Source organism: Pteropus medius, unplaced genomic scaffold, assembly GCF_902729225.1.
Source record: "Pteropus medius unplaced genomic scaffold, Ma_sr-lr_union100, whole genome shotgun sequence".
Taxonomy (NCBI): domain Eukaryota; kingdom Metazoa; phylum Chordata; class Mammalia; order Chiroptera; family Pteropodidae; genus Pteropus; species Pteropus medius.
The window spans coordinates 2,543,220-2,562,445 of record NW_024351730.1 but is presented as its reverse complement, the minus strand read 5'-3'; the positions used below and the strand labels follow the sequence as shown (position 1 = coordinate 2,562,445).

Here is a 19,226-nt window from a genome sequence, read left to right as displayed (position 1 = left end):
AACAAAATAAAAACAGACTCATAGATACAGAGAACAAACTGGCGATTGCCAGATAGGAGGGGGTGTTGGGGGACTGGGTGAAAAAGATAAAGTGACTTAGAGGTACAAATTGGTAGTTAGAAAATAGTTACAGGGATGCAAAGTACAGCATTAGGAATATAGTCAATAATATCGTAATAACTATATAGTGCTAGGTGGGTACTAGACTAATCAAGGGGGATTACTTTGTAAATTATAAATGTCTAACCACTGTGCAGTACACCTGAAACTAATATAAAATAATACTGAATGTCAACTCTAATTGAAAAATAAAATTAAAAAAAATAAAACAGTTGTTTCACAGCTGAACTTAAGAGCTCTGTGCTTATCTCTGGGACCTCTGGACATGTGACACTGAACCTTGACCAGGATAAGGACCAGGTGGACGAGGTAGTGATTTATGGTGTGCTGTATTGGGCTAGAAACTTCAGAGCGGTGTCCAACACCAACTTCTGTACTTAATTTATGGATTTATATAGATTGATGGCTTACCTGGTTTAACATGTTATACAGTTTCGCTTGGCTAATTGACTAAACGGTATAAAACACCACCTGGAAACTTTTTCCCAGGCTTCTCGAAATTAAGATTTATTGTATATATCACAGAGGTTCAAAATCCATGTTCTAGCTTAATTGAGAGCGGACCCCGGGGAACCCTGCCTAAAAGTTTCCCAGGCTCCTGACGCTTGCCTGGGTTTTTTATTTTCCTACTGTACCATATCTTCTACTTTGATTAAAGCTTTGGTGAATACATCCTGTGGAGTCTAGTGAGTCCATTCAGTTATCTGACCCATTGAAATGGATGCACCATACAATGAGTTATTTTTTAAAAATGAGATAAGTATCTGTGCTTTGTCCTAAAAGTATCTATGTTAAGTAGAAAACCAAGTTGCAGAGAAATAAAATTTTTAAAGGAAAGGAAAAAAGTGCATATAAGAAACATGTATATCTAGAGAAAGGTTTGCAAGGATGTATCAGTTAGTATTCCTTACCTTGAGAAAGTGACACGAGATGGGGAGAGAATGTCAGCTTTTCCTTTATATACCTCTTTTGGCTTGTTATAAACACACATTGGTTTTATAGCTTGATGGAAAATATTGTTGACTGGTTACGTATTTAAAAGTTTCTTAGACATGTAAATTTTTGCAGCAGGCCACATTTTCCAGTGCATCTTTTCAATGATAAATTGAGAAGAAACGTTTGGGTGGAGAGTGATATAGAAGCTGGTATGTTTGGGTGAAGGCAGAGGTCCCCTAGGAGAGTAGGAGAGTAGGAGGACAGGTTGATAGAGAGAGGGAAGTGCAGAAAGGTCTGTTAGGAGAAGGTAAAGAAGCTCGAATGTGCAGGGACATGATGGAAGCAAGGTTGAGGGGAAATGAGCAGCTTTGGAAGATAGAGAAGTGAAGCAGGTTTAGAGGATTGTTTTCAGTTGTTCCATGAAAGTGGCACTGGCTTTCACCCTTCTTAGTGGAGCGAAGACTCCCCGGCATGGTCTGCTGATTTGGGGAAGCTGTTGTGATACATCTGTCCTGGGAAGTAGAACCCAGTAGAGTGGTTCAGGGATATTTTTAGCTGTGAACTAACATCTGCTAAGTGGAAACATTTCAAAGAGGGCTAGTTTAGATTAGAGAGCTGGAAGGAGTGGCCCTGAGCTGACATCAGAGGACACTCATGTTAGTGCATCTAATGGTCACATAACCATTTCCATCTGTTCGAACTGGTATTGTTTCAGTAACTTTTAAACTGACAAGTTTATTTTAACAAATGTTTAAATCGTTCATTGGCATCTTTTTATGTAGCTGTTTTTTATTGTTATAATTCACATACCATAAGATATATTATTTTTCAGATATACAGTTCAGTTGTTTTTAGTGTATTCACAAGCTTATGCACTTATCACCACTATTTAATTCCAGAATATTTTATCAACCCCCAAAAGAAACTCCATACATGTAAGCAGTCAGTCCCCATTCCCTCTTCCATGAGTCCCTGACATCTACTAATAGACATTCTGTCCCTATGAATTTGTCTGTTCTGGACATTTTACATAAATGGAATCAGATAGTATGTGGCCTTTTGTGTCTGGCTTCTTTCACTCAGCATAACTTCAAGATTCATTCATGTCGTAGCATGTATCAGCACTTCATTCCTTTTAATGGCTCAGTAATATTCTAGTGTGTAGATATAGCACATTTTGTTCATCCATTCTTTTGTCGTTAGACATTTGGGTTATTTTCACTTTTTGGTTTCTGAATAATGCTACAATGAACATTTCTTTGCAAGTTTTTATACAAACTATATTTTTAGTTTCTCTTGGGTATATACTTAAGAGTAGGATTTCTGGGTTATATGGTAACTCAGAACTTAACTTTTGAAGAATTGCCAAAATGTTTTCCTATATAATGTTTTTTTTATCATGTGTATGTTGTTTTTAATATGAGAGCAGAGTTGTATCTTTAGTAAATCTACGTGAATATTAATATGGCTTCATATGGTCTCAAACACATAAGAACAACAGTGGATCCAGCTTTCCATCCAACAAGTATTTGCTGAGCACCTGTGTAACACTGGGGATACAGCAGTGAGAGTCTTATAGTCTGGAGGGAGGAGACAGCCCTTACATTAATTCTTTCTCAACTAAATGTATAGTAAAACCATGATAAGTGCTCTGAAGGAAAAGTGCAAGAAGTTCATTTAATATATTTGGAGTAATGGCAAAGGAGTAGGTATCCAAAAAATGTCCCTGATAAAGATCTGGAAAATACATATAAGTTGTCTAGGTGAGGATGGAAAGAAAGAGTGTTCCAGTCATGGGAACACGCAAAGGATTTGAGGCAGGTAAAGGTGTGGGCCTGGGGAGAGGGCAGAGGGAGTGGTAAGAGGTGGTGATGGAGTGTAGAGAGGAGCCACTTCATCGAAGGCCTTGTAAATGTTTGAACTTATTTTATGAGCTGAGGGGAACCCGTTGAAGAAGAGTTTTGAGGAAAGAGTAGCCTAATCTTCTGTATGTGTGTTTCTGTGTAAGGATACATAGATATATATAGAGAGATACATAATACATAATTATTACACATATGTCAAATCATTGTATATGGTCCTTATACAGAAACTAAATTTGAAAGAGATTAAGAGTGAATGCAGGAAACTAGTGGTGTGGCTAATGCAGACCTCCAGAGATAATGGTTTCTTAAAGTAGAAGTGCTGGTGTTGGTAATGGCGGAAGAGATAAAAAAATTGGCAGAAGGTGAAATGCTTAGGGCATAAAATCAACAGGACATTTTTAATAGTAAAAAATACAATTTTGAAAGGTTTTTTTCATAATAGCAAAAAAAGTTTAAAAATCAAGAGATGAACAGGGAACAGGCATATGAACATAATAAAACTGCCCCAAATTATAACATTGTTGGCAAACAGAAATTAAGTTGCTACAAAAAGAACAATGAAATAACAGAAAGAAACCCTGCCGGGACTAACAGATGACTCTAACAAAGTTACAGGATGATATGGTCGTTGTATAAAAGTTAATGAATTCCTTTATACCACCAGTGACCAACTGGTAAATGGAATAAAAAATACCATTTACAATATAAGAAAAAAATCATCAAATATCAAGACATAAATTTAACAAAAGATCCATGCACTATAAGCTACGAAAACTCAGAGATATTAAGACATAGATAAATTGAGACATGTAGCTTATCCATGAATTTAAAGACTTGAGCCCCAAATTAAAATCCCAGGTTTTCTTAAGAAATGACAATTTGATCTTTAAATTTATAGGGAAATGCAAAGAACTAGCTAAATAGCTAAAACAGTATTGCAAAAGAACAAAGTGGGAGAACTTACATTACCTAGTTCAAGACTTACCATAAAGTTACAGTAATCAAGATGGTGTATATTGATGTGAATACATGCAAATTAAGCAATGGAATAAATAGAGTCCAAGAATTAATCCACCGTAAGACCATGTCAGTATAATAGGGGAAAGAAACATCTTTTAAGCAGAATCTTAGATATGTTGATTGAAAACTCAGTATAAAAATACATGTGGTATGATTTAATGTATATGAAATACAAGACTAATCTGTGGTGACTGATTTATATTTGCCTCTGAGGATGGAAAGATGGATTGTAAAGGGGCATGAGGAATCTTTCCGGGTTTCTATGTCTTGTTCCGAGTGGTAGATTCACTTGTGTTTACAGTTTTCAAAATTTATTGAACAGAACATGTAAGATCTGTACATTTCATTGTAAGTTATATCTCGATTAACAAAAGAAAACCTTGAGGGCATGAACCAGGTAGGCAGGTACCCTAAGTAAGGGAAGCAGACTGAGCGTAAAGCAGCAGGAAATCATGAACGTGGGGATAGAGCTGTGAGTTCCCATTAAAAGAAGTGGCATCGCTCTGTCCCAAGCACATGTTGCATGTGGGTTTAAGTGACTGGCCCTCTGAACTTTCCAGATAAGCCTGAAATCTTCATTTTCATGTCACATCTCTTGATTGTAGAAATCGTGGACAATGATTTTTTTTTTTTAAATCAAGTATTACAATTGGAGGAGTATTTACAAAAATGAGATTGAATCAGAAGAAACCAAATGGCAATAAATAGTTCTAGATACTATTGAGCAGAATTTTTTTTCTAATTTAAATTAATGTAAATTTTAGTGCCATCTTTCAATATTACTTAATTTTGGTTATAGTTGATTTGAACAGCACTTTCTCAACTCTCTTTGTTGTTTTATTATATTATAGCCTCTGGGTTAAGTGATCAGAAGGCAGGGTACTCTCATTTATTCTTTATTCTTTGTAACAACTAATTTTGAGAAAGATATTGCTAGGTAAAGACAGAGACAGCATCTAAACCCAGGGCCTTTTTACTGTAATCTTATGCTTTGAACCCCTGGTGATTTGAGAGTAACACTAAGGAGCAGGTTTACTCCAGGGATCAATTCGGGTAAACTGCAGCCATTGGAGTTTTGTGTATTAGGATACAGTGATCAATTTTAAATACCCATGGTTTAGATCCTTGACCCCTGAGCAGAGTAAAAGTTGGAACTTTATCTTATTCAGTAGTTATAGTTATTGTACTAGGAATACTTTTAGCTCTTCAACTTGGAATTATTTTTTAATTAATGAAGTTGATTCATCAGAATGCACTGTAAGATATTCATTGTTGCATTTATTCATTTGTTTAATAAGCGTTTGAGTGTGTTATGTGCCAGGAGTGCCATAAAGTACTAGAGATAAAGAAATGAATATGACACAGCCCCTGTGTTCAAGGAATTTTGGAGCACAAAAAGATTATATTTAGATTAAAATAATTTATATTATGATAGTAGTTTCAAGACCTTTGGTATATAATTAATGTTAGATTTGCTATTTAGCATTTTGGTGATTATTAACATTGTGATTTTTAGAAGGTTCAGGCTTCATCTCTTCTAAGATCAAAAGTAAATGAATCTAATGTTTTGATACCTATAAATTATTCATTATGAAAATATTTGGTGAGTTGCTACTGTGTGCCTGGTACTGTACTGCTTCCAGAGAACATAGTGGTCCACAAAGCAAATATTAACTTTGCTCTCATGGAAATTACTGTCAGGATAATCTGTTGACTGACCTTAACTTATTCCTTTTCTTAAGTACTAAGTTCTGTGCTATCTATCTCACATTATTCTTTCCCGTTTTTTTGTTTTATATTTTAGTGATTATTGCATTCAGTAATATGTCACTGACAGATAATAGGGAGGAAAAAATGGTCTACTGAGTAATGTTACTGTTGTGAAGCAGTAATGAAAGATTAAGAAGACCAACCCTTCTCTTGTAATTTAATGGTACTCTCTTCTTTCATTTCATCTCAATAAACCAAATATAGAAACTTTTGCTCTTTTGCATTATTAAAGGTGCAGACACTTTATCTGTTGGTTTATATGTTAAATGTTTACTAACCAATTAGAAATCTATTCCTTCTATGCTTGTTTTTTTTTTTTTTTTTAACATGCTACTGTTATGGCTTTCTTCTACCCTTTAAGGTTCTTTCGGCTAATCACATAGACATGAGACATATTAGCAAGGGAAAATAACAAAATTTAATACATGCATATGTATGGGAACCCCACATGCACGAAGAGTCAAAGAACCCCAAATGCATGAGAGGTTTAAAGACAAAAAGAGAACATGGGTATCTAAGACATTCTGAACTAGGGATGTGGTAAGGTACCCTGCAGGCTTCAAAGGATCCATTGTAGGATGTAAGAAGAGCAGATGTTTAGTAAATAGAAGTTTTCCCTGCCCTACAGGTAGGTCAAAAGAGGTTTTCTCTGATAATTTTTTATTATGGGCAAGGCCCTTAATTCACATTCTTCTAGCTAGTTAGGGAAGGTGCAGAAGTTTCTCTCAAGTTGCTTTTAGTTCAAAACAATCCACATACCACAGAGGCGCACCATTATGAACCCCCACAAATGTTTCTAAGCTCGTCACGCCCTTTTTCATGTCATTTTGGTGGCTTTCTCCTCCAGAGGAGCCCTGTAATTCCTCTAGGCTCTGAAGAAAGCCTTTGACATCATCAGCGAGGTTACCCTCTGTTAGTAATGTGTTATCATGGGGTCTAAAAAGTACATTGATTGTTTCTAATTCCTTATTTAATTTTACATATCCTTGAAACCTGTAAAAATTGCTACTGGTTAATTTATTTGAAGCTATTTCTTTAAAATGATCACTTCATCAAAAATAGGCTTTTAATGGGTAGTAAAAAGTGTTCTTAAAAATACGACCTTTTTTCTTTCCAGTGTTGAGAAATGGTGCTTGGGAAATTGTGCACTGGGAAAAGGTATGCATTGATTTTTATTTTGTTTCAGGAGAAGAAATGCATAGAGGTATACTCTAGTAGATGTAATTTCTGTATATAACATAAAAAAATGTCAAGGATTCTGATATGAAAGCTGTTTAATATTTAGTATTGGAAACATACATGGCATCCATTTAGTATTTCTGCAATATGCTGTAATAACTATTGTCTTGAAAAGTAATATTTAGAACTTTTTGTTTCTTTCATGGTATATTTTGAGTACTATTTTCACAGATTTCATTTAACCACGAACTGTTTTGTGTTGTAATTTTTTGCTTTAATCATCTACTGTCCAAGTAAAAATAAAAATTAGAATTCTGATATTTCACATTTATGTATTTTACTTCACATTCATATATTGTGGCTAATCAAATTTACACAGTACTAATTCTTTAAAGAAAATAAAAAAGTCTTACTAACTAAATATCATCTTCTTGTGAGCTGGAAATCAGTTCTATAACATCAAGAGGTTAATTTGCTCATAAGACCTCTAACATGGTAGTGAGTTGAGTCACAATTTAACATGTGTTATCCAAGTTATTCCTATGCTTTTCAGACCTCAGTTTCAAAAGGTAAGCAATTATTATTAGTTCTCCCTTAGTTCTGGGAGAACATTTAACCTATAGTCATCCACAAGTGAAGAACCTTTGTAACTTGGTAAAAGACTTTTGGATGCGAAGTCAAATATGTATATGACCTTGGTAAAGAAAACGTTAAAACTTTGATATTAAAAATTCACATAAATGTACAAATATATCATGTTCCTAGAAAAACTGAAAATATCAGTTGTTCAAAAAGTATTGATGTAACATAATCCCAGAGGACACCGTTCCCAGGGGACTTTGTTTCCTGAGATTCCCAGGACAACAGAGATGTAACCCATAGTCAGTTTATTGGCACTCCAGAGTTTCCCAGCAGATTAGAGGCCATGCCCTTGATTCTACCTTATGATGTGATAGTAGTCTTGCATCCCCACCAAGAATAGGATTCCCTCTGAATTAATTGCCTTTTTGTTATTTTAAATCAGGGGCGAGAATAGGGATTGACATTTCCTCATCACTCTGTCTTTTTGGTCTCTGACATAGAAGTAACAAAGAGGAAAATACCTTGATTATGCTTTTCTTATGCAGTAGTCACTTCTCTTTAAGAAGAACAAGATTTTTTTAAAAAGCTCAATGTTTCAAAAGAAGTTTCTTTTACACTTTTGTCTGGCATGTGTGGATAAAAACATTTTAGAGAGAAGACAGGTAGAATATAATCAAGTATGACAAATTTAATTTCATTATAAATTTCCTTCACTAAGGTTGTCATATAGTTAACATAAATGCATATCCTAACAAATTGATAGATCAATTTCTTATCTTCTCACCTAGAGTAATTGCTCAGAAACTAAACAATTGTAAAGTCAAGAGATAACCATCTACTACTTCACTCTTAACATTAACCTCTTAAAATGTCTTATTTTCCTAATGGTCATTATTTCAAGACTGCTGTAACTCTTACTTTTTCAAATTTACAGCTTAAAAATTAAATTACCAGCTCACAATTACCCATAATAACATTTTCAGTCTTCTTGAAGATAGGCATTACATCTTATCTAGGCATCTCACTTTGAGATACAGAGGAATAGAACTTAAAGTGTTGCCAAAACTCATCTGGCCAAAATAAGATGACATTACTTAATAATTCGAATTAATTAGAATTAATAAAATTTGGTTCAATGATGAATTCAGGATAAATATTCAAAAATCAACAGCATTCTTTTGTTGAAAATATTAAGTTAGAAAGATATAGTGAAAAATTATCTAATTTCCAGTGGCATGAGAGATGCTTACAGATAAATTTCAAATATGTATATGACTTTGGTAAAGAAAATGTTAAAACTTTGATATTAAAAATTCACATAAATGTACAAATACATCATGTTCCTAGAAAAACTAAAAATATCAGTTGTTCAAAAAGTATTGATGTAACATAATCCCAGAGAAATTACCATTTTTTCCTCAAGAATGACTAAATTTCATCTTATTTTCAAAAATAGTTGATAAAATAGAAAAATATTTTGGAGAAATGAAGAACAGTATAGGAATGACTATAAGTAAAATGGAAAGTAAAAGCTTTTAAATAGTATCTGTTACAAAATGTGACAAAATTTAAAATAGAGTATAACAGTACAGTAGAGTAGAATCAAAGAGAATAGAAAGCCCTGAAATATAGCCCGTTTTAAGAAAGGAGGCAAGAACCATTGATAAACAGATTATGTAATAAATTATGTTGGAATCACAGATTAGCAGTTTCAAGAAATAATGCAGTTTATATCGAAGTCACAGCCTATGCTAAAATAAGTTCCAACTGGCTAAAAGAGTTAAATGTTAAAACATTGTTTTTGAAAAACATACAAATGGAATAAAGACTTTAATAAATATTTGGAGAAGAACAAGATCTCAAGATCTATGGAATTTAATTATATAAAATTTCAAACTAATATACAACATAAACTATCACGAATAAGGCAGAGTATGAAAAATATTTGCACAAAATATGACAAAAGATTAAAATCATTATTATATAAGTAGGAAACAAAAGTTGGCAATATCAAAAAGAACTGTAATATGAAATCAGACGCAGTATAGTAGGTATCCAGCATAATAATAGTTGCAAATTTAAACAGTATTGAGGTCTCATTTGTTATCTACTCAATAAATAAAAACAAACTCACTTATACTTCAGAATTTTTAATTTTTTGAAGTATTTCACATATTACTGTAGATTAGGAGTTTGGCTCTTCCTATTAATAACCTTAAAAAGGACTGTGAGAATTTACACCAAAAAAATAATCATAAAGTAGGGGAAAACATGTATATGTATAAAAATGTTAATTGTAGCATCATTTATAATAGTGAAAAATTAGAATAAGTGGATACCTAACAGTAGGGACAGAGTTTTATAAATAAATTATAACATTCTACACTGGTGTATTTTGTGACAAGCAAAAGCTGTAATTTCAAATACTATGGCAACACAGAAAAATTTTATACCATTCATTCAAGTATTTATTAACTGTATGTGCCAAGCAGTGAGCTCACAGCAGCAAGCAAGAGATCTGAGGGATTCTGTGTCATAAAATGAAAAGAACAGGACTATGTACACTAAGAGGCTGGCTGTATAAAAATGGTTTATTGAACACTAAGTGGACAGACATGAAAAGCAGGCTTGCTTGTTGCATTAGCTAGAGTATGGGGCAAGTCTTTTCTTTAGCTTGTGTAATATTTTGTGCAATTAAAAATAAAAATCAATAAACCAAAACTAAGAGTCAGATCCACATGCCAAGATAATATAAACCTTAGTGCAAATAGGTTTCAGTTCAGGGTTCTTTCTCTGCCTTTCTCAATGTGTGGCTCCTCTGGTTGCTTTTTGGTTGCTTTTTAATGGTTCTCAAAGGACCTACAAATTTTCAAAGCACACATCCATTCATTCACATTTGGGCAGACTTCAGCTCTCAAACATTAATAGTCATCCTTCCAGTTGCTGCCCTGAAGCCTTTTCTCTGTCACACAAGATTAAGTTGCCAGTTTCTGAGTTTTTTTAAAAAAAGGATTGCAATTACAAAGCCCTATGCAAGGCATTGCATCTCTACTCTTGAAATGTAAACAGCTATCTTCGTTGCCCTTACCACAAAACTAGTCCTTCAAAATGAGATGCTGTTGAGATTGTTCACAGGATTTTTGAGATCATTGCAGGTAGAAATTTAGGTGAGGAATCTTAGAATTTATACACTATTCTGGCTTCCTAGAGAAGAATGAAGAGGTGGACTGTATACATGTGTAAAAGTCACTTTATAAAACTGTTTTAATGCATGTGTTTCCACCATGAAATGTATTTCTTTGGATTAAGAATTGATATCTCCAAAACTTCCCTAGTAAAAATATAAGTATGCTAGGGCCTACAATTGGACAAGGACAGGTTTTAGATCAGTCTATTATAGTTTGGTAAGCTTACCCTTTTATATAATTCCCAATTGTAATACTAATGTCCATGACTATTCCTCCAATTAGAACATATGATCAAAGAATTTTTTCCATCTTGACTTTCTCTTTTGTCTGTTCCTCTTACACACACACCAGACTGGAAGAGGGAATGCCACATTAGGAGTTCAGAACCCAAAAAGAAAGAGAGATATATGGGTGTGTTTGAGAAAGTGATCTAAAACATAAGCATCACAAAGAGGAAGTAAGTTTCCTGCTTTCCTCACAGTACCATGAGGATAACTAAGTGCTTTAGTACCCAGACACCTGAGGTAACTATTTTATACCATATAATGTACTAACATTTTCTTTTAGTCTTCGGTGTAATAACCAGAAGCCTTTCTTTGTCTTACAATCAGTAAATATTTTGGCAAGCAGTGCAATCAAAAACTGTAATGTAGACAGATATGATCCTGATTTTGTGAAGCATATAGTCTATTTGGAAAGTCACCATTAACACACAAATAGTGATTAAAGAACAATTAAATGGTAACTCGGGTAGCATTCTTTCTGAAGCCATGGCTACAGAGAACTTAACATTTCTTTGTCTTGCTCACAGTGGGTGCTCTCAGTGTACTGTCACTACACAGAACTTTAAGGGCCAGTTTACACCTACTCTTGCTTTTTCCCAGTTTGCCCTTTTTTTTTTTTTGTGGACGGGGGTGTTTGATTCCACAGTTCCTGGCAATTTATCAATTTTAGATAATCCAGATTTCAGCTGAAATAACTCTTTTGAATCAAAACATCTAGAGCTTCCTTACATGGATAACCAGTATACATACTATAGATGAGAAGGCCCCATCCAACATTCCCTAACCTGTTCCTCTCAGTATATAAAGTAGACCACTGTGGGCTAGCTATACAATAATTTTTTATTGTGATTTTGTCTGAGGACACCATTTTCACCTTTCCCCCAATAAAGAGTTATTTTAGGGTTCAAGGAAAAGTAGAGAGAGGAAAGAACAAAAAGGCTTTAATGACAACAAAGAAAAGCTGTAACAAAAAAAGGCTTTTCTTTTCTTGATTAAGAATTAATGTATTTTAGGTTCATTTTACTAAAAGAGAGGGGAGCTTTCATGATATAATGGCTATCAGTATTGTGTTATTTGACCAAAGCTCTAGGACAAACCTGTCACTTAAATTACTCATAACAATTTCTGGCCATATTGTGTCTTTAATTTCTCTTCAGGCCATACTTACAAAATTGTTAACAGTTATTAAAATGAGAAAGAAATTAAACTTTTTTTTTTAATTTAAAAAACAGTAATAGTTTTACTGAATTTATTTTTACAAAATCAGACTTTGTGGACAGTCATATGTAGGTGTGAGTCTAAGCCCTTCATCTTGCTGTGATCTTGGGCAAATAACTTAGAACCTAAGACCCATTTCTTTTCACTCTAAATTATGAATTATAACTAACACTTATAAGGTCATCATGAGGAGTAATGATTATATATCTAATAGTTAGTTTTTCTAATTATAAAGTCTAATTAAGACTTCCTTAAATAGGATAAAGTTTTCATTTAGTAAATTCCTCTTTTTTATTTTTATGTCAGAGGGAGAGAATATGAGATGTTGTGATGTCAATTAAGTGGATAGAATTATGAAGATAAGTTATACAGCTGATAAAACAAAGATACAAGTTCATTTTTTTATAGGATTGCCCCATCCTCAGCCTTACTCCTAGATAATTTTATGCCATTTTGTGAAGATAAATGGTTCTAGTTTGCCAATAACCATTTTTACTGTATTCTGTGTTTAAATACAATGGGTTGTATATTTGTAACTATCTTTCAATACAGATAATTAACCAATTCCCAGTTTTCTTTCAGGTAAATGTTGGAGATATAGTTATAATAAAAGGCAAAGAGTATATACCTGCTGACACTGTACTTCTCTCATCAAGGTAGAGATACCTACTGATGCTCAAACAGTGTAGAGGATGGTTTCTCTACCCTGCATTGACCTTGTGATTTCTCCAAGGAAATAAGGAATAAACGAAAATTTTTAAACCTCTCTAATGATTTTGAATTAAGCATTAAAAAAATTGATTGGACTTAAAGGACTCTTTCATGTTTGCCATATAGAATAAGTGATAGGTGTACTATATAATTCAAAAGTTATAATTACAGTTACGTCTGCTCTCCTTCTAGATATGTCCACATCCTTTTCTGTGGACTATGCTCTTGCAAAATTTCCTGTCATTTATTTTATATAATACATGGATTGGGTTCTTTATTGATTTGTATCTTGCAATATTTGTTCATCTTAAATTCCTTTATGATGCATTCATATTTCCCTCCAAAGTGTCTTGATCTTTATGGTGGATTGGTACAAGAAAATGGATTTATGATTTCTTTTTTGTCATTGAAATGCCATACTCTTCCAACAATAAAAAAGAAGTATTTTGCTCTTTCTGTTTTTGTTACCGAATTTAGATAATTTTTGTTTTACTCATACCTTATCTTAATGAATTAGTATTCAGAACATATGGCACTGTTACCATTTAAAGAATGTGACTTTCAAATGGTTTTAGGTTTAAAAACTATAAAATAAGTCCTAATATAAATTAAGAAAAATGTTTTTAATATTTTAGAGGTTGTTTATCATCATTTCCTTGGACAGTTTTATTTGTAAAATCCACATGTAAATATGGACAGTGTCCTTTTTTTCAAAATCTGTTTAATCAGGTCATTATTGAAAATGATTGGATTTATGACAAGTTAGTGAATGAAACTTAATTGAGCAAGTAAGAGTTTTCCAGATATTTAGAGAAGTAAGTCTACAAGTAGTTGATGTAACTATAGGTAGTTATATTTCCATATTTTATAATTGGGACCTCTTTGTGCCATTCACTTATAGGTTTTGTTTTCAGAAAAATTAAAATTAATAGATTTTTAAACTTACCTTTCTGTTTATAGCTTCATTTCCTTACCCTTTATCAGGGCAGGTTTCTGAAACCGAGGTAAAGGTAATGGTTCACAGATGGCAGTGTGAGAATGAGTTTAACTGTGAACTTACTGTGTTTGTCTCAGGAACTGTGTAGCATCAGGTATTAGAAAGAGATCTGCTTAGGAGGCAGAAAACCATGGTTCTTATCTTGCCTTGGTAATTTTGAACAAAATACTTAATCTCGCAGGCCTTGATTTCATATCTTTTAAAGCGAGTAAGATGAGTTACTTGATTGGACTCTAATATTCCTCGATTCCCCTTTTCGTTCGATGATATGTCACTTAAGTTTTAGGCAAGCCTAATCAACAAAACGTTGGTACTAAATAAACATTTAAGAGAAGAAACGGGTATTTGACCATCTGAATGTCATATTTATATAACTAAGTTCAAAATGATAGTAAAGCATTTCAGCAATTTAAGAAAATATTACTGATTAAATATATCAGAGAGAGAACCATGTATGATGAATCATTAATTACAATATTTAAATATTTATACTCAAAAAAGGAAGATAGATGACTGTACTGCCCTGACTTTATACTTAATTCTAAGTTGAAAACTTTCAAAATATTTTTATCTGCCTCTGTTCAATCTCAGAAACTCTCAGAAAGCTCTATGCGATTATTTCTTAAACTTTAGAGCATGTTTACAGGATTTATTTTCTAAACATTAAAAACATTCACTGGTGGCTATCAATATTGTAGATCTAAATAGTTTTTATATCTTTATATAACCTTTATAGTAATTAACTTCCTCCAAAGATTATTATTTTAAAAAAGATTACCTGATTTATTGTTTTTTCTTATTTAGTAGGATTCACAGTAATATATCAAAGCTCATGCTCTTAGACAGTTATTTTTTCCAAGTGGCAAAATACCACCTTTCAATTTTTTCTCTTTTTTTTCAAAAGGGATTTTGCATCAGTTGACTCTTTTAAACCTACATTAGCCTTAAGAAGTATATAAAAGTTTTATCATTTAACAGAAAGAAGAATTTTGACTGTAAGTCTTATTTTTAGCTACTTAACTTTAGCTAATGACTAGATCAAGGTTGAAATACCTAACTCCTAATCTAATATCTTCATTAGGCCAACACTGTCCACTATCAAAATAAATACATGGCGATATTCATCTGCAGAAGAGCACCATTTAGCAGCAATAATCAACAGTTTATAATATTTTAATTTCCAAAATTTTTCAGTTATTACTAATAGTATATCTTCTTTGAGGTAGTTTGAAATTAAAGCATAAGTATGGTTGAAAGTACTGCTTCATTGATTTTCATTTTGAAATGAAGAAACTGAAATTTTAGCTTATAACAAACATATATTTATGAATTTAGAAAGTATAAAATAGAATAAAATAATACAAGCTATTAATTCAAGTACAAACAGGCTTGTGGCATATCTGCTTCATGCCTTTGAAAAATTTCTCCCAGATTCATAGGATTACTCTCCAACAACACTTCATTACTTAGATTTTATTGATTATTAAATAACTCAAAAGGCTATAATTATGCCTTTAACTTGCTATGATCCATGTCTTTACAGCTTTGCATTAAAATTAATAAGATATTTATGCAATTAACTTTGAAAACATTTGTAATCAGAAAATTTTAAATGAAGTGTTTTTTAAATTGTATATGTGGTGGAAGAACTAGTATGATATAATTTGTTTTTCAAAGGCCTAAAAAGTAGTTTCCATGATTATTTCTTTTCTCTTTGGCTAGCAGTGGACATGCAATAGATAGCATGAGAGTGAGGAATTAGAGAAAGGAAAACCTTCAAGATAAAGTAGCTCTATATAAAAATGTCTTTTTATTTAATATGATAATATGCTTATGAATAAACTTTAATAATCAAAAAGTTTCTGCATTAAAAATTGAAAATTGAGCTTAAAAGCAAATAAGTAATCTTTAGATATTCTCCGTTTTCTTGTGCCTTTAGACCTGATCAAAATAAGTTTTGAAAAAATTGGCATTAGACATTTTTATTAACATGTATTATTTTCTATAATAATTTCAAACTTTCTGTCTCCTTTGTCCATTTGTTTGTTTTTTTCCTCTGTTATTCATTTTTTTTCCCATTTTAATTATTTTAAACTGGGACCTGTAGGTGGCAGTAGGGGAAATAGTGAAAGTGACCAATGGGGAACATCTCCCAGCAGATCTCATCAGCCTGTCCTCAAGGTTAGAACCGCTGAGTCGTACAGGATGTGTGTATGTGGATCCTCACCCTACGCCAGAGAACAGTTATACCCAAAGATGGTTGAGTTCTGTGTGTCTTACTTTAAAACAAACATTTTTATACTTTTTGGTGATGGATATTTTATGGACATTTTAAAGGCCTTTTATGAATACCCTATTGGATGATGTTCATCCCTCAAGTGGGCAGATTCAGCTCCTGTTGTTATCAATAGGAGTCCAAGAGGCATGCCAGTAAAAGTTGATTTTATTTTCCTATACATCATTAATATGTATTCATATTTAACAACATGCCTAAATACTGAGGCTTAATTTAATACCTCTCCAGGATATTGTTTTGAACAACATTAAGTTTTATATGAAACAAAGTTATTGAGAAATTTTTAAGATTAAAACATTTGTCTTATTCTTATATTTAAAACTTTCTATAAGTTCTATAGAATCCCTTCAACAATCATGACTGTAATTTGGGCTTGTATAGGGTTTACAGAGGACCCCCTGCACAAAGCTCGATGTCGTACATTTTGTACCGCATGCTTTGGGATCAGTTTTTATCCCACTTGTAACTAGAGACAAGTGCACGTTACTGTGATAAATCTTAGCTGTCTACTAGTGTCTGTATTGTGATACGCATCTTGTTTCATTTTTCCACTAACTAATCAAAAAGCTTGCTTTGCCTCTCTGGATGTAGTATGTGTTTTGGATGTCATCATTATTTGCTGAAATATTTATTATCTAGCATGATTCCTTATCTGAGACATCTTGCTGCCTTTCCATAGCACTGTTAAGAACTGCTTCAGTAACAGCTATCCTAAGAGATTAAGTATGTTATTAACTTGGGTGCATATTTTATTCGCTCCATTTCAAATAGAAGTCAGCCCTTTGGTTTTCTAAGTTACTAGCCATTTAAAGTCCTAGAGAAGTTGCTTTATGAAAAAAAAAATGATAGAAATAGAATTAGAATGTTATTTTCATTTCAGTATGAGAATGGCCTTGGATATGTAAAATAAAAATTGAATGCATTTTACTGGCCAAAGTATGGAATTAACATTGTTCGCTTAGCATTTATTATCATGCTTCTATATTATCAGAAGATGTGTTTTATAATTTCATATACCATTTATGTTTCAAATGTATACATAAGTAAATTACAAATTGGGAGCAATGGTCAGAGCCAAATTACTATTGTGACAGTAATAAAAAATACAACTTTGAATAATTGAGAGAATGAAAATATAGATATTGAAAAACTTCTCCAGTTGGGAAAAAGTATCAGTTTTTATTAAATTAAAAAAAAAAAAAGCCATAGAGTCGATTGAAGAACTTGCAAAGTTACTTTAAAATAAATATGTAAAATATTTGATCAATGACCATGTGTTTTAGTAATTTTCACAAATCATCAGGCCACAAAACTAAGCTCCATGCCCATTTCTGAAACTCAGAATAGTCTGTTTCGCACATGTACAAATTGGGAGTTGATTAGAAAATTCCAATTATTTGTAACCTACAAATTTCTTTCTTGCCAATTTCGAATATACATGCTTATCAGAGATTATATTCAAGGTTACTTATATGATGTTAATTAGGCTTATATAATTAAATGCTAATAAGATTGAATTAACTTCAGAATGCTTGTCTTTATAGTTAGTTGAGGATCAGTTTATATAGTTGGATTGCAGACTCATCTGTCTGTAATTGCTGGGCAAGTAAAGTTAGCATGTGAAGGGGCATGGTCCAGTGTGTGGTACCTGTGAAAAAAATTGGAAAACATAGAACCCTTACACCAGCCACTGCACAACAAACTTTACTAAAACACTCTGGTGAGGACCCATAAGGTGGATCTTTTAGGTTCAGGCCAAGGAGCAATATAGCCAAGTTGGGTGTTTTTAGTTTTAGCTTTTGCTGCTCCAGGAATCTCTGAAGCAGCCTTAAGAAATAGAGTAAGAGCAGAAAAAATAGGGGGAGAAAAGTGTATATCTCTTTTCATTATAAAATCTGTTCATACGGTTTTTTAAAATTAGGCTAAAATTTAAATATGGTTCATGTGATCCTGTTCATCTTTTCTAAAAGGGGAGTAAATGCAAGTTTTTAGAAGCAACAATCTCGAATTTTCTAATCAACGACTTAACCAATTTACAATGGGCTATGAGCATGAAATCTCACTTGATATTTTTGAGCTAAAGATAAATCTGGACACAAAAGTGCTTTGCATTTCAGATACACTCTGTGTTATGACTATGTGGATGAACAATTTAGGTACGATGTGACAAATTTAATCATTTACATTATCTTGAAGATCTATACTGATTGTTGCCAGGAAATTGCTTTTGGGTCCTTCTGGCTGAAAAGCTGATCCAGTTGTCTGCATGGGTTCTGCCTCACAGCATTTTGCAATTAAAATGAAAATCATCAAGAAACCAGACAATTAAAGCTTTATTTAGAGCAAAAGGCTTCAGTGAGTCTGAGTATTTAAATAAGTTATTATTATGTTTTCCTTCCCCCACTAAATCTTTTTGCTTTTCAATTTTAAACAATAGTGAGCCCCAGGCCATGTGCTACATTGAAACATCCAACTTAGACGGTGAAACAAACCTGAAAATTAGACAGGTAAGGTCTAATAATTGTTGCTGTTTTATTACATGGAATCAGGAACTTTTTTTTTCTTACTGTCTTGAGATGAAGTAATTCTGTCCAATTGCAAACATTTTCTCATTGAGATGCTTTGAAGAGGTTTTATAAACTGACATTGTTGAGTAGTATGTAACACTCAGATTTACTTGCCCACTAAATATAGTCCATCATATATTTACTATTTGTAATATTTTTAATATGTAATAGCCAACACTCTGGTGTTAATAATAATAGTAGTAATTCTAAGTGCTTTAACATGTGTTAACTTATTCATTTTCCTATTCACTTGGCCAAATTATTTGGATTTGCCATACCGAAAAGATGTTTCCATTGTTCTGAAAGTCTCACTAATATCAGGGAATAGCTTCGATTTCTGTACTTATTTCTCGTACCATCCCTAACAGAAAACAACTGTAAGGTTTTTATTTTTAAAGTTTTAAAAAGACCTTTAAAAGAATCGAGTGCTTAACAGGGATGTGTTCTGAGAAATACACCTTTAGACATTTTGTCATTGTGCGACCATCATGGA

The 19,226-nt window shown here is 32.7% G+C and overlaps 1 protein-coding gene across 7 annotated transcripts in view; it reads left to right on the top strand.

Moving 5' to 3' along the window:
- The window catches only part of ATP8A1 (ATPase phospholipid transporting 8A1), a 216,589-nt gene that overhangs the window by 45,394 nt on the left and 151,969 nt on the right, over positions 1-19,226 (top strand). For 3 of the 7 annotated variants that reach the window (XM_039845109.1, XM_039845112.1, XM_039845107.1), the window contains 3 exons: positions 6,829-6,869; positions 12,745-12,818; positions 18,604-18,673. In XM_039845109.1, coding sequence (XP_039701043.1) covers positions 6,829-6,869; positions 12,745-12,818; positions 18,604-18,673 — 185 coding nt within the window. Of the gene's footprint in view, positions 1-6,828; positions 6,870-12,744; positions 12,819-15,977; positions 16,052-18,603; positions 18,674-19,226 lie in introns of all 7 variants that reach the window. The other 4 variants (XM_039845110.1, XM_039845108.1, XM_039845113.1 and 1 more) reach the window with 3 other exon arrangements.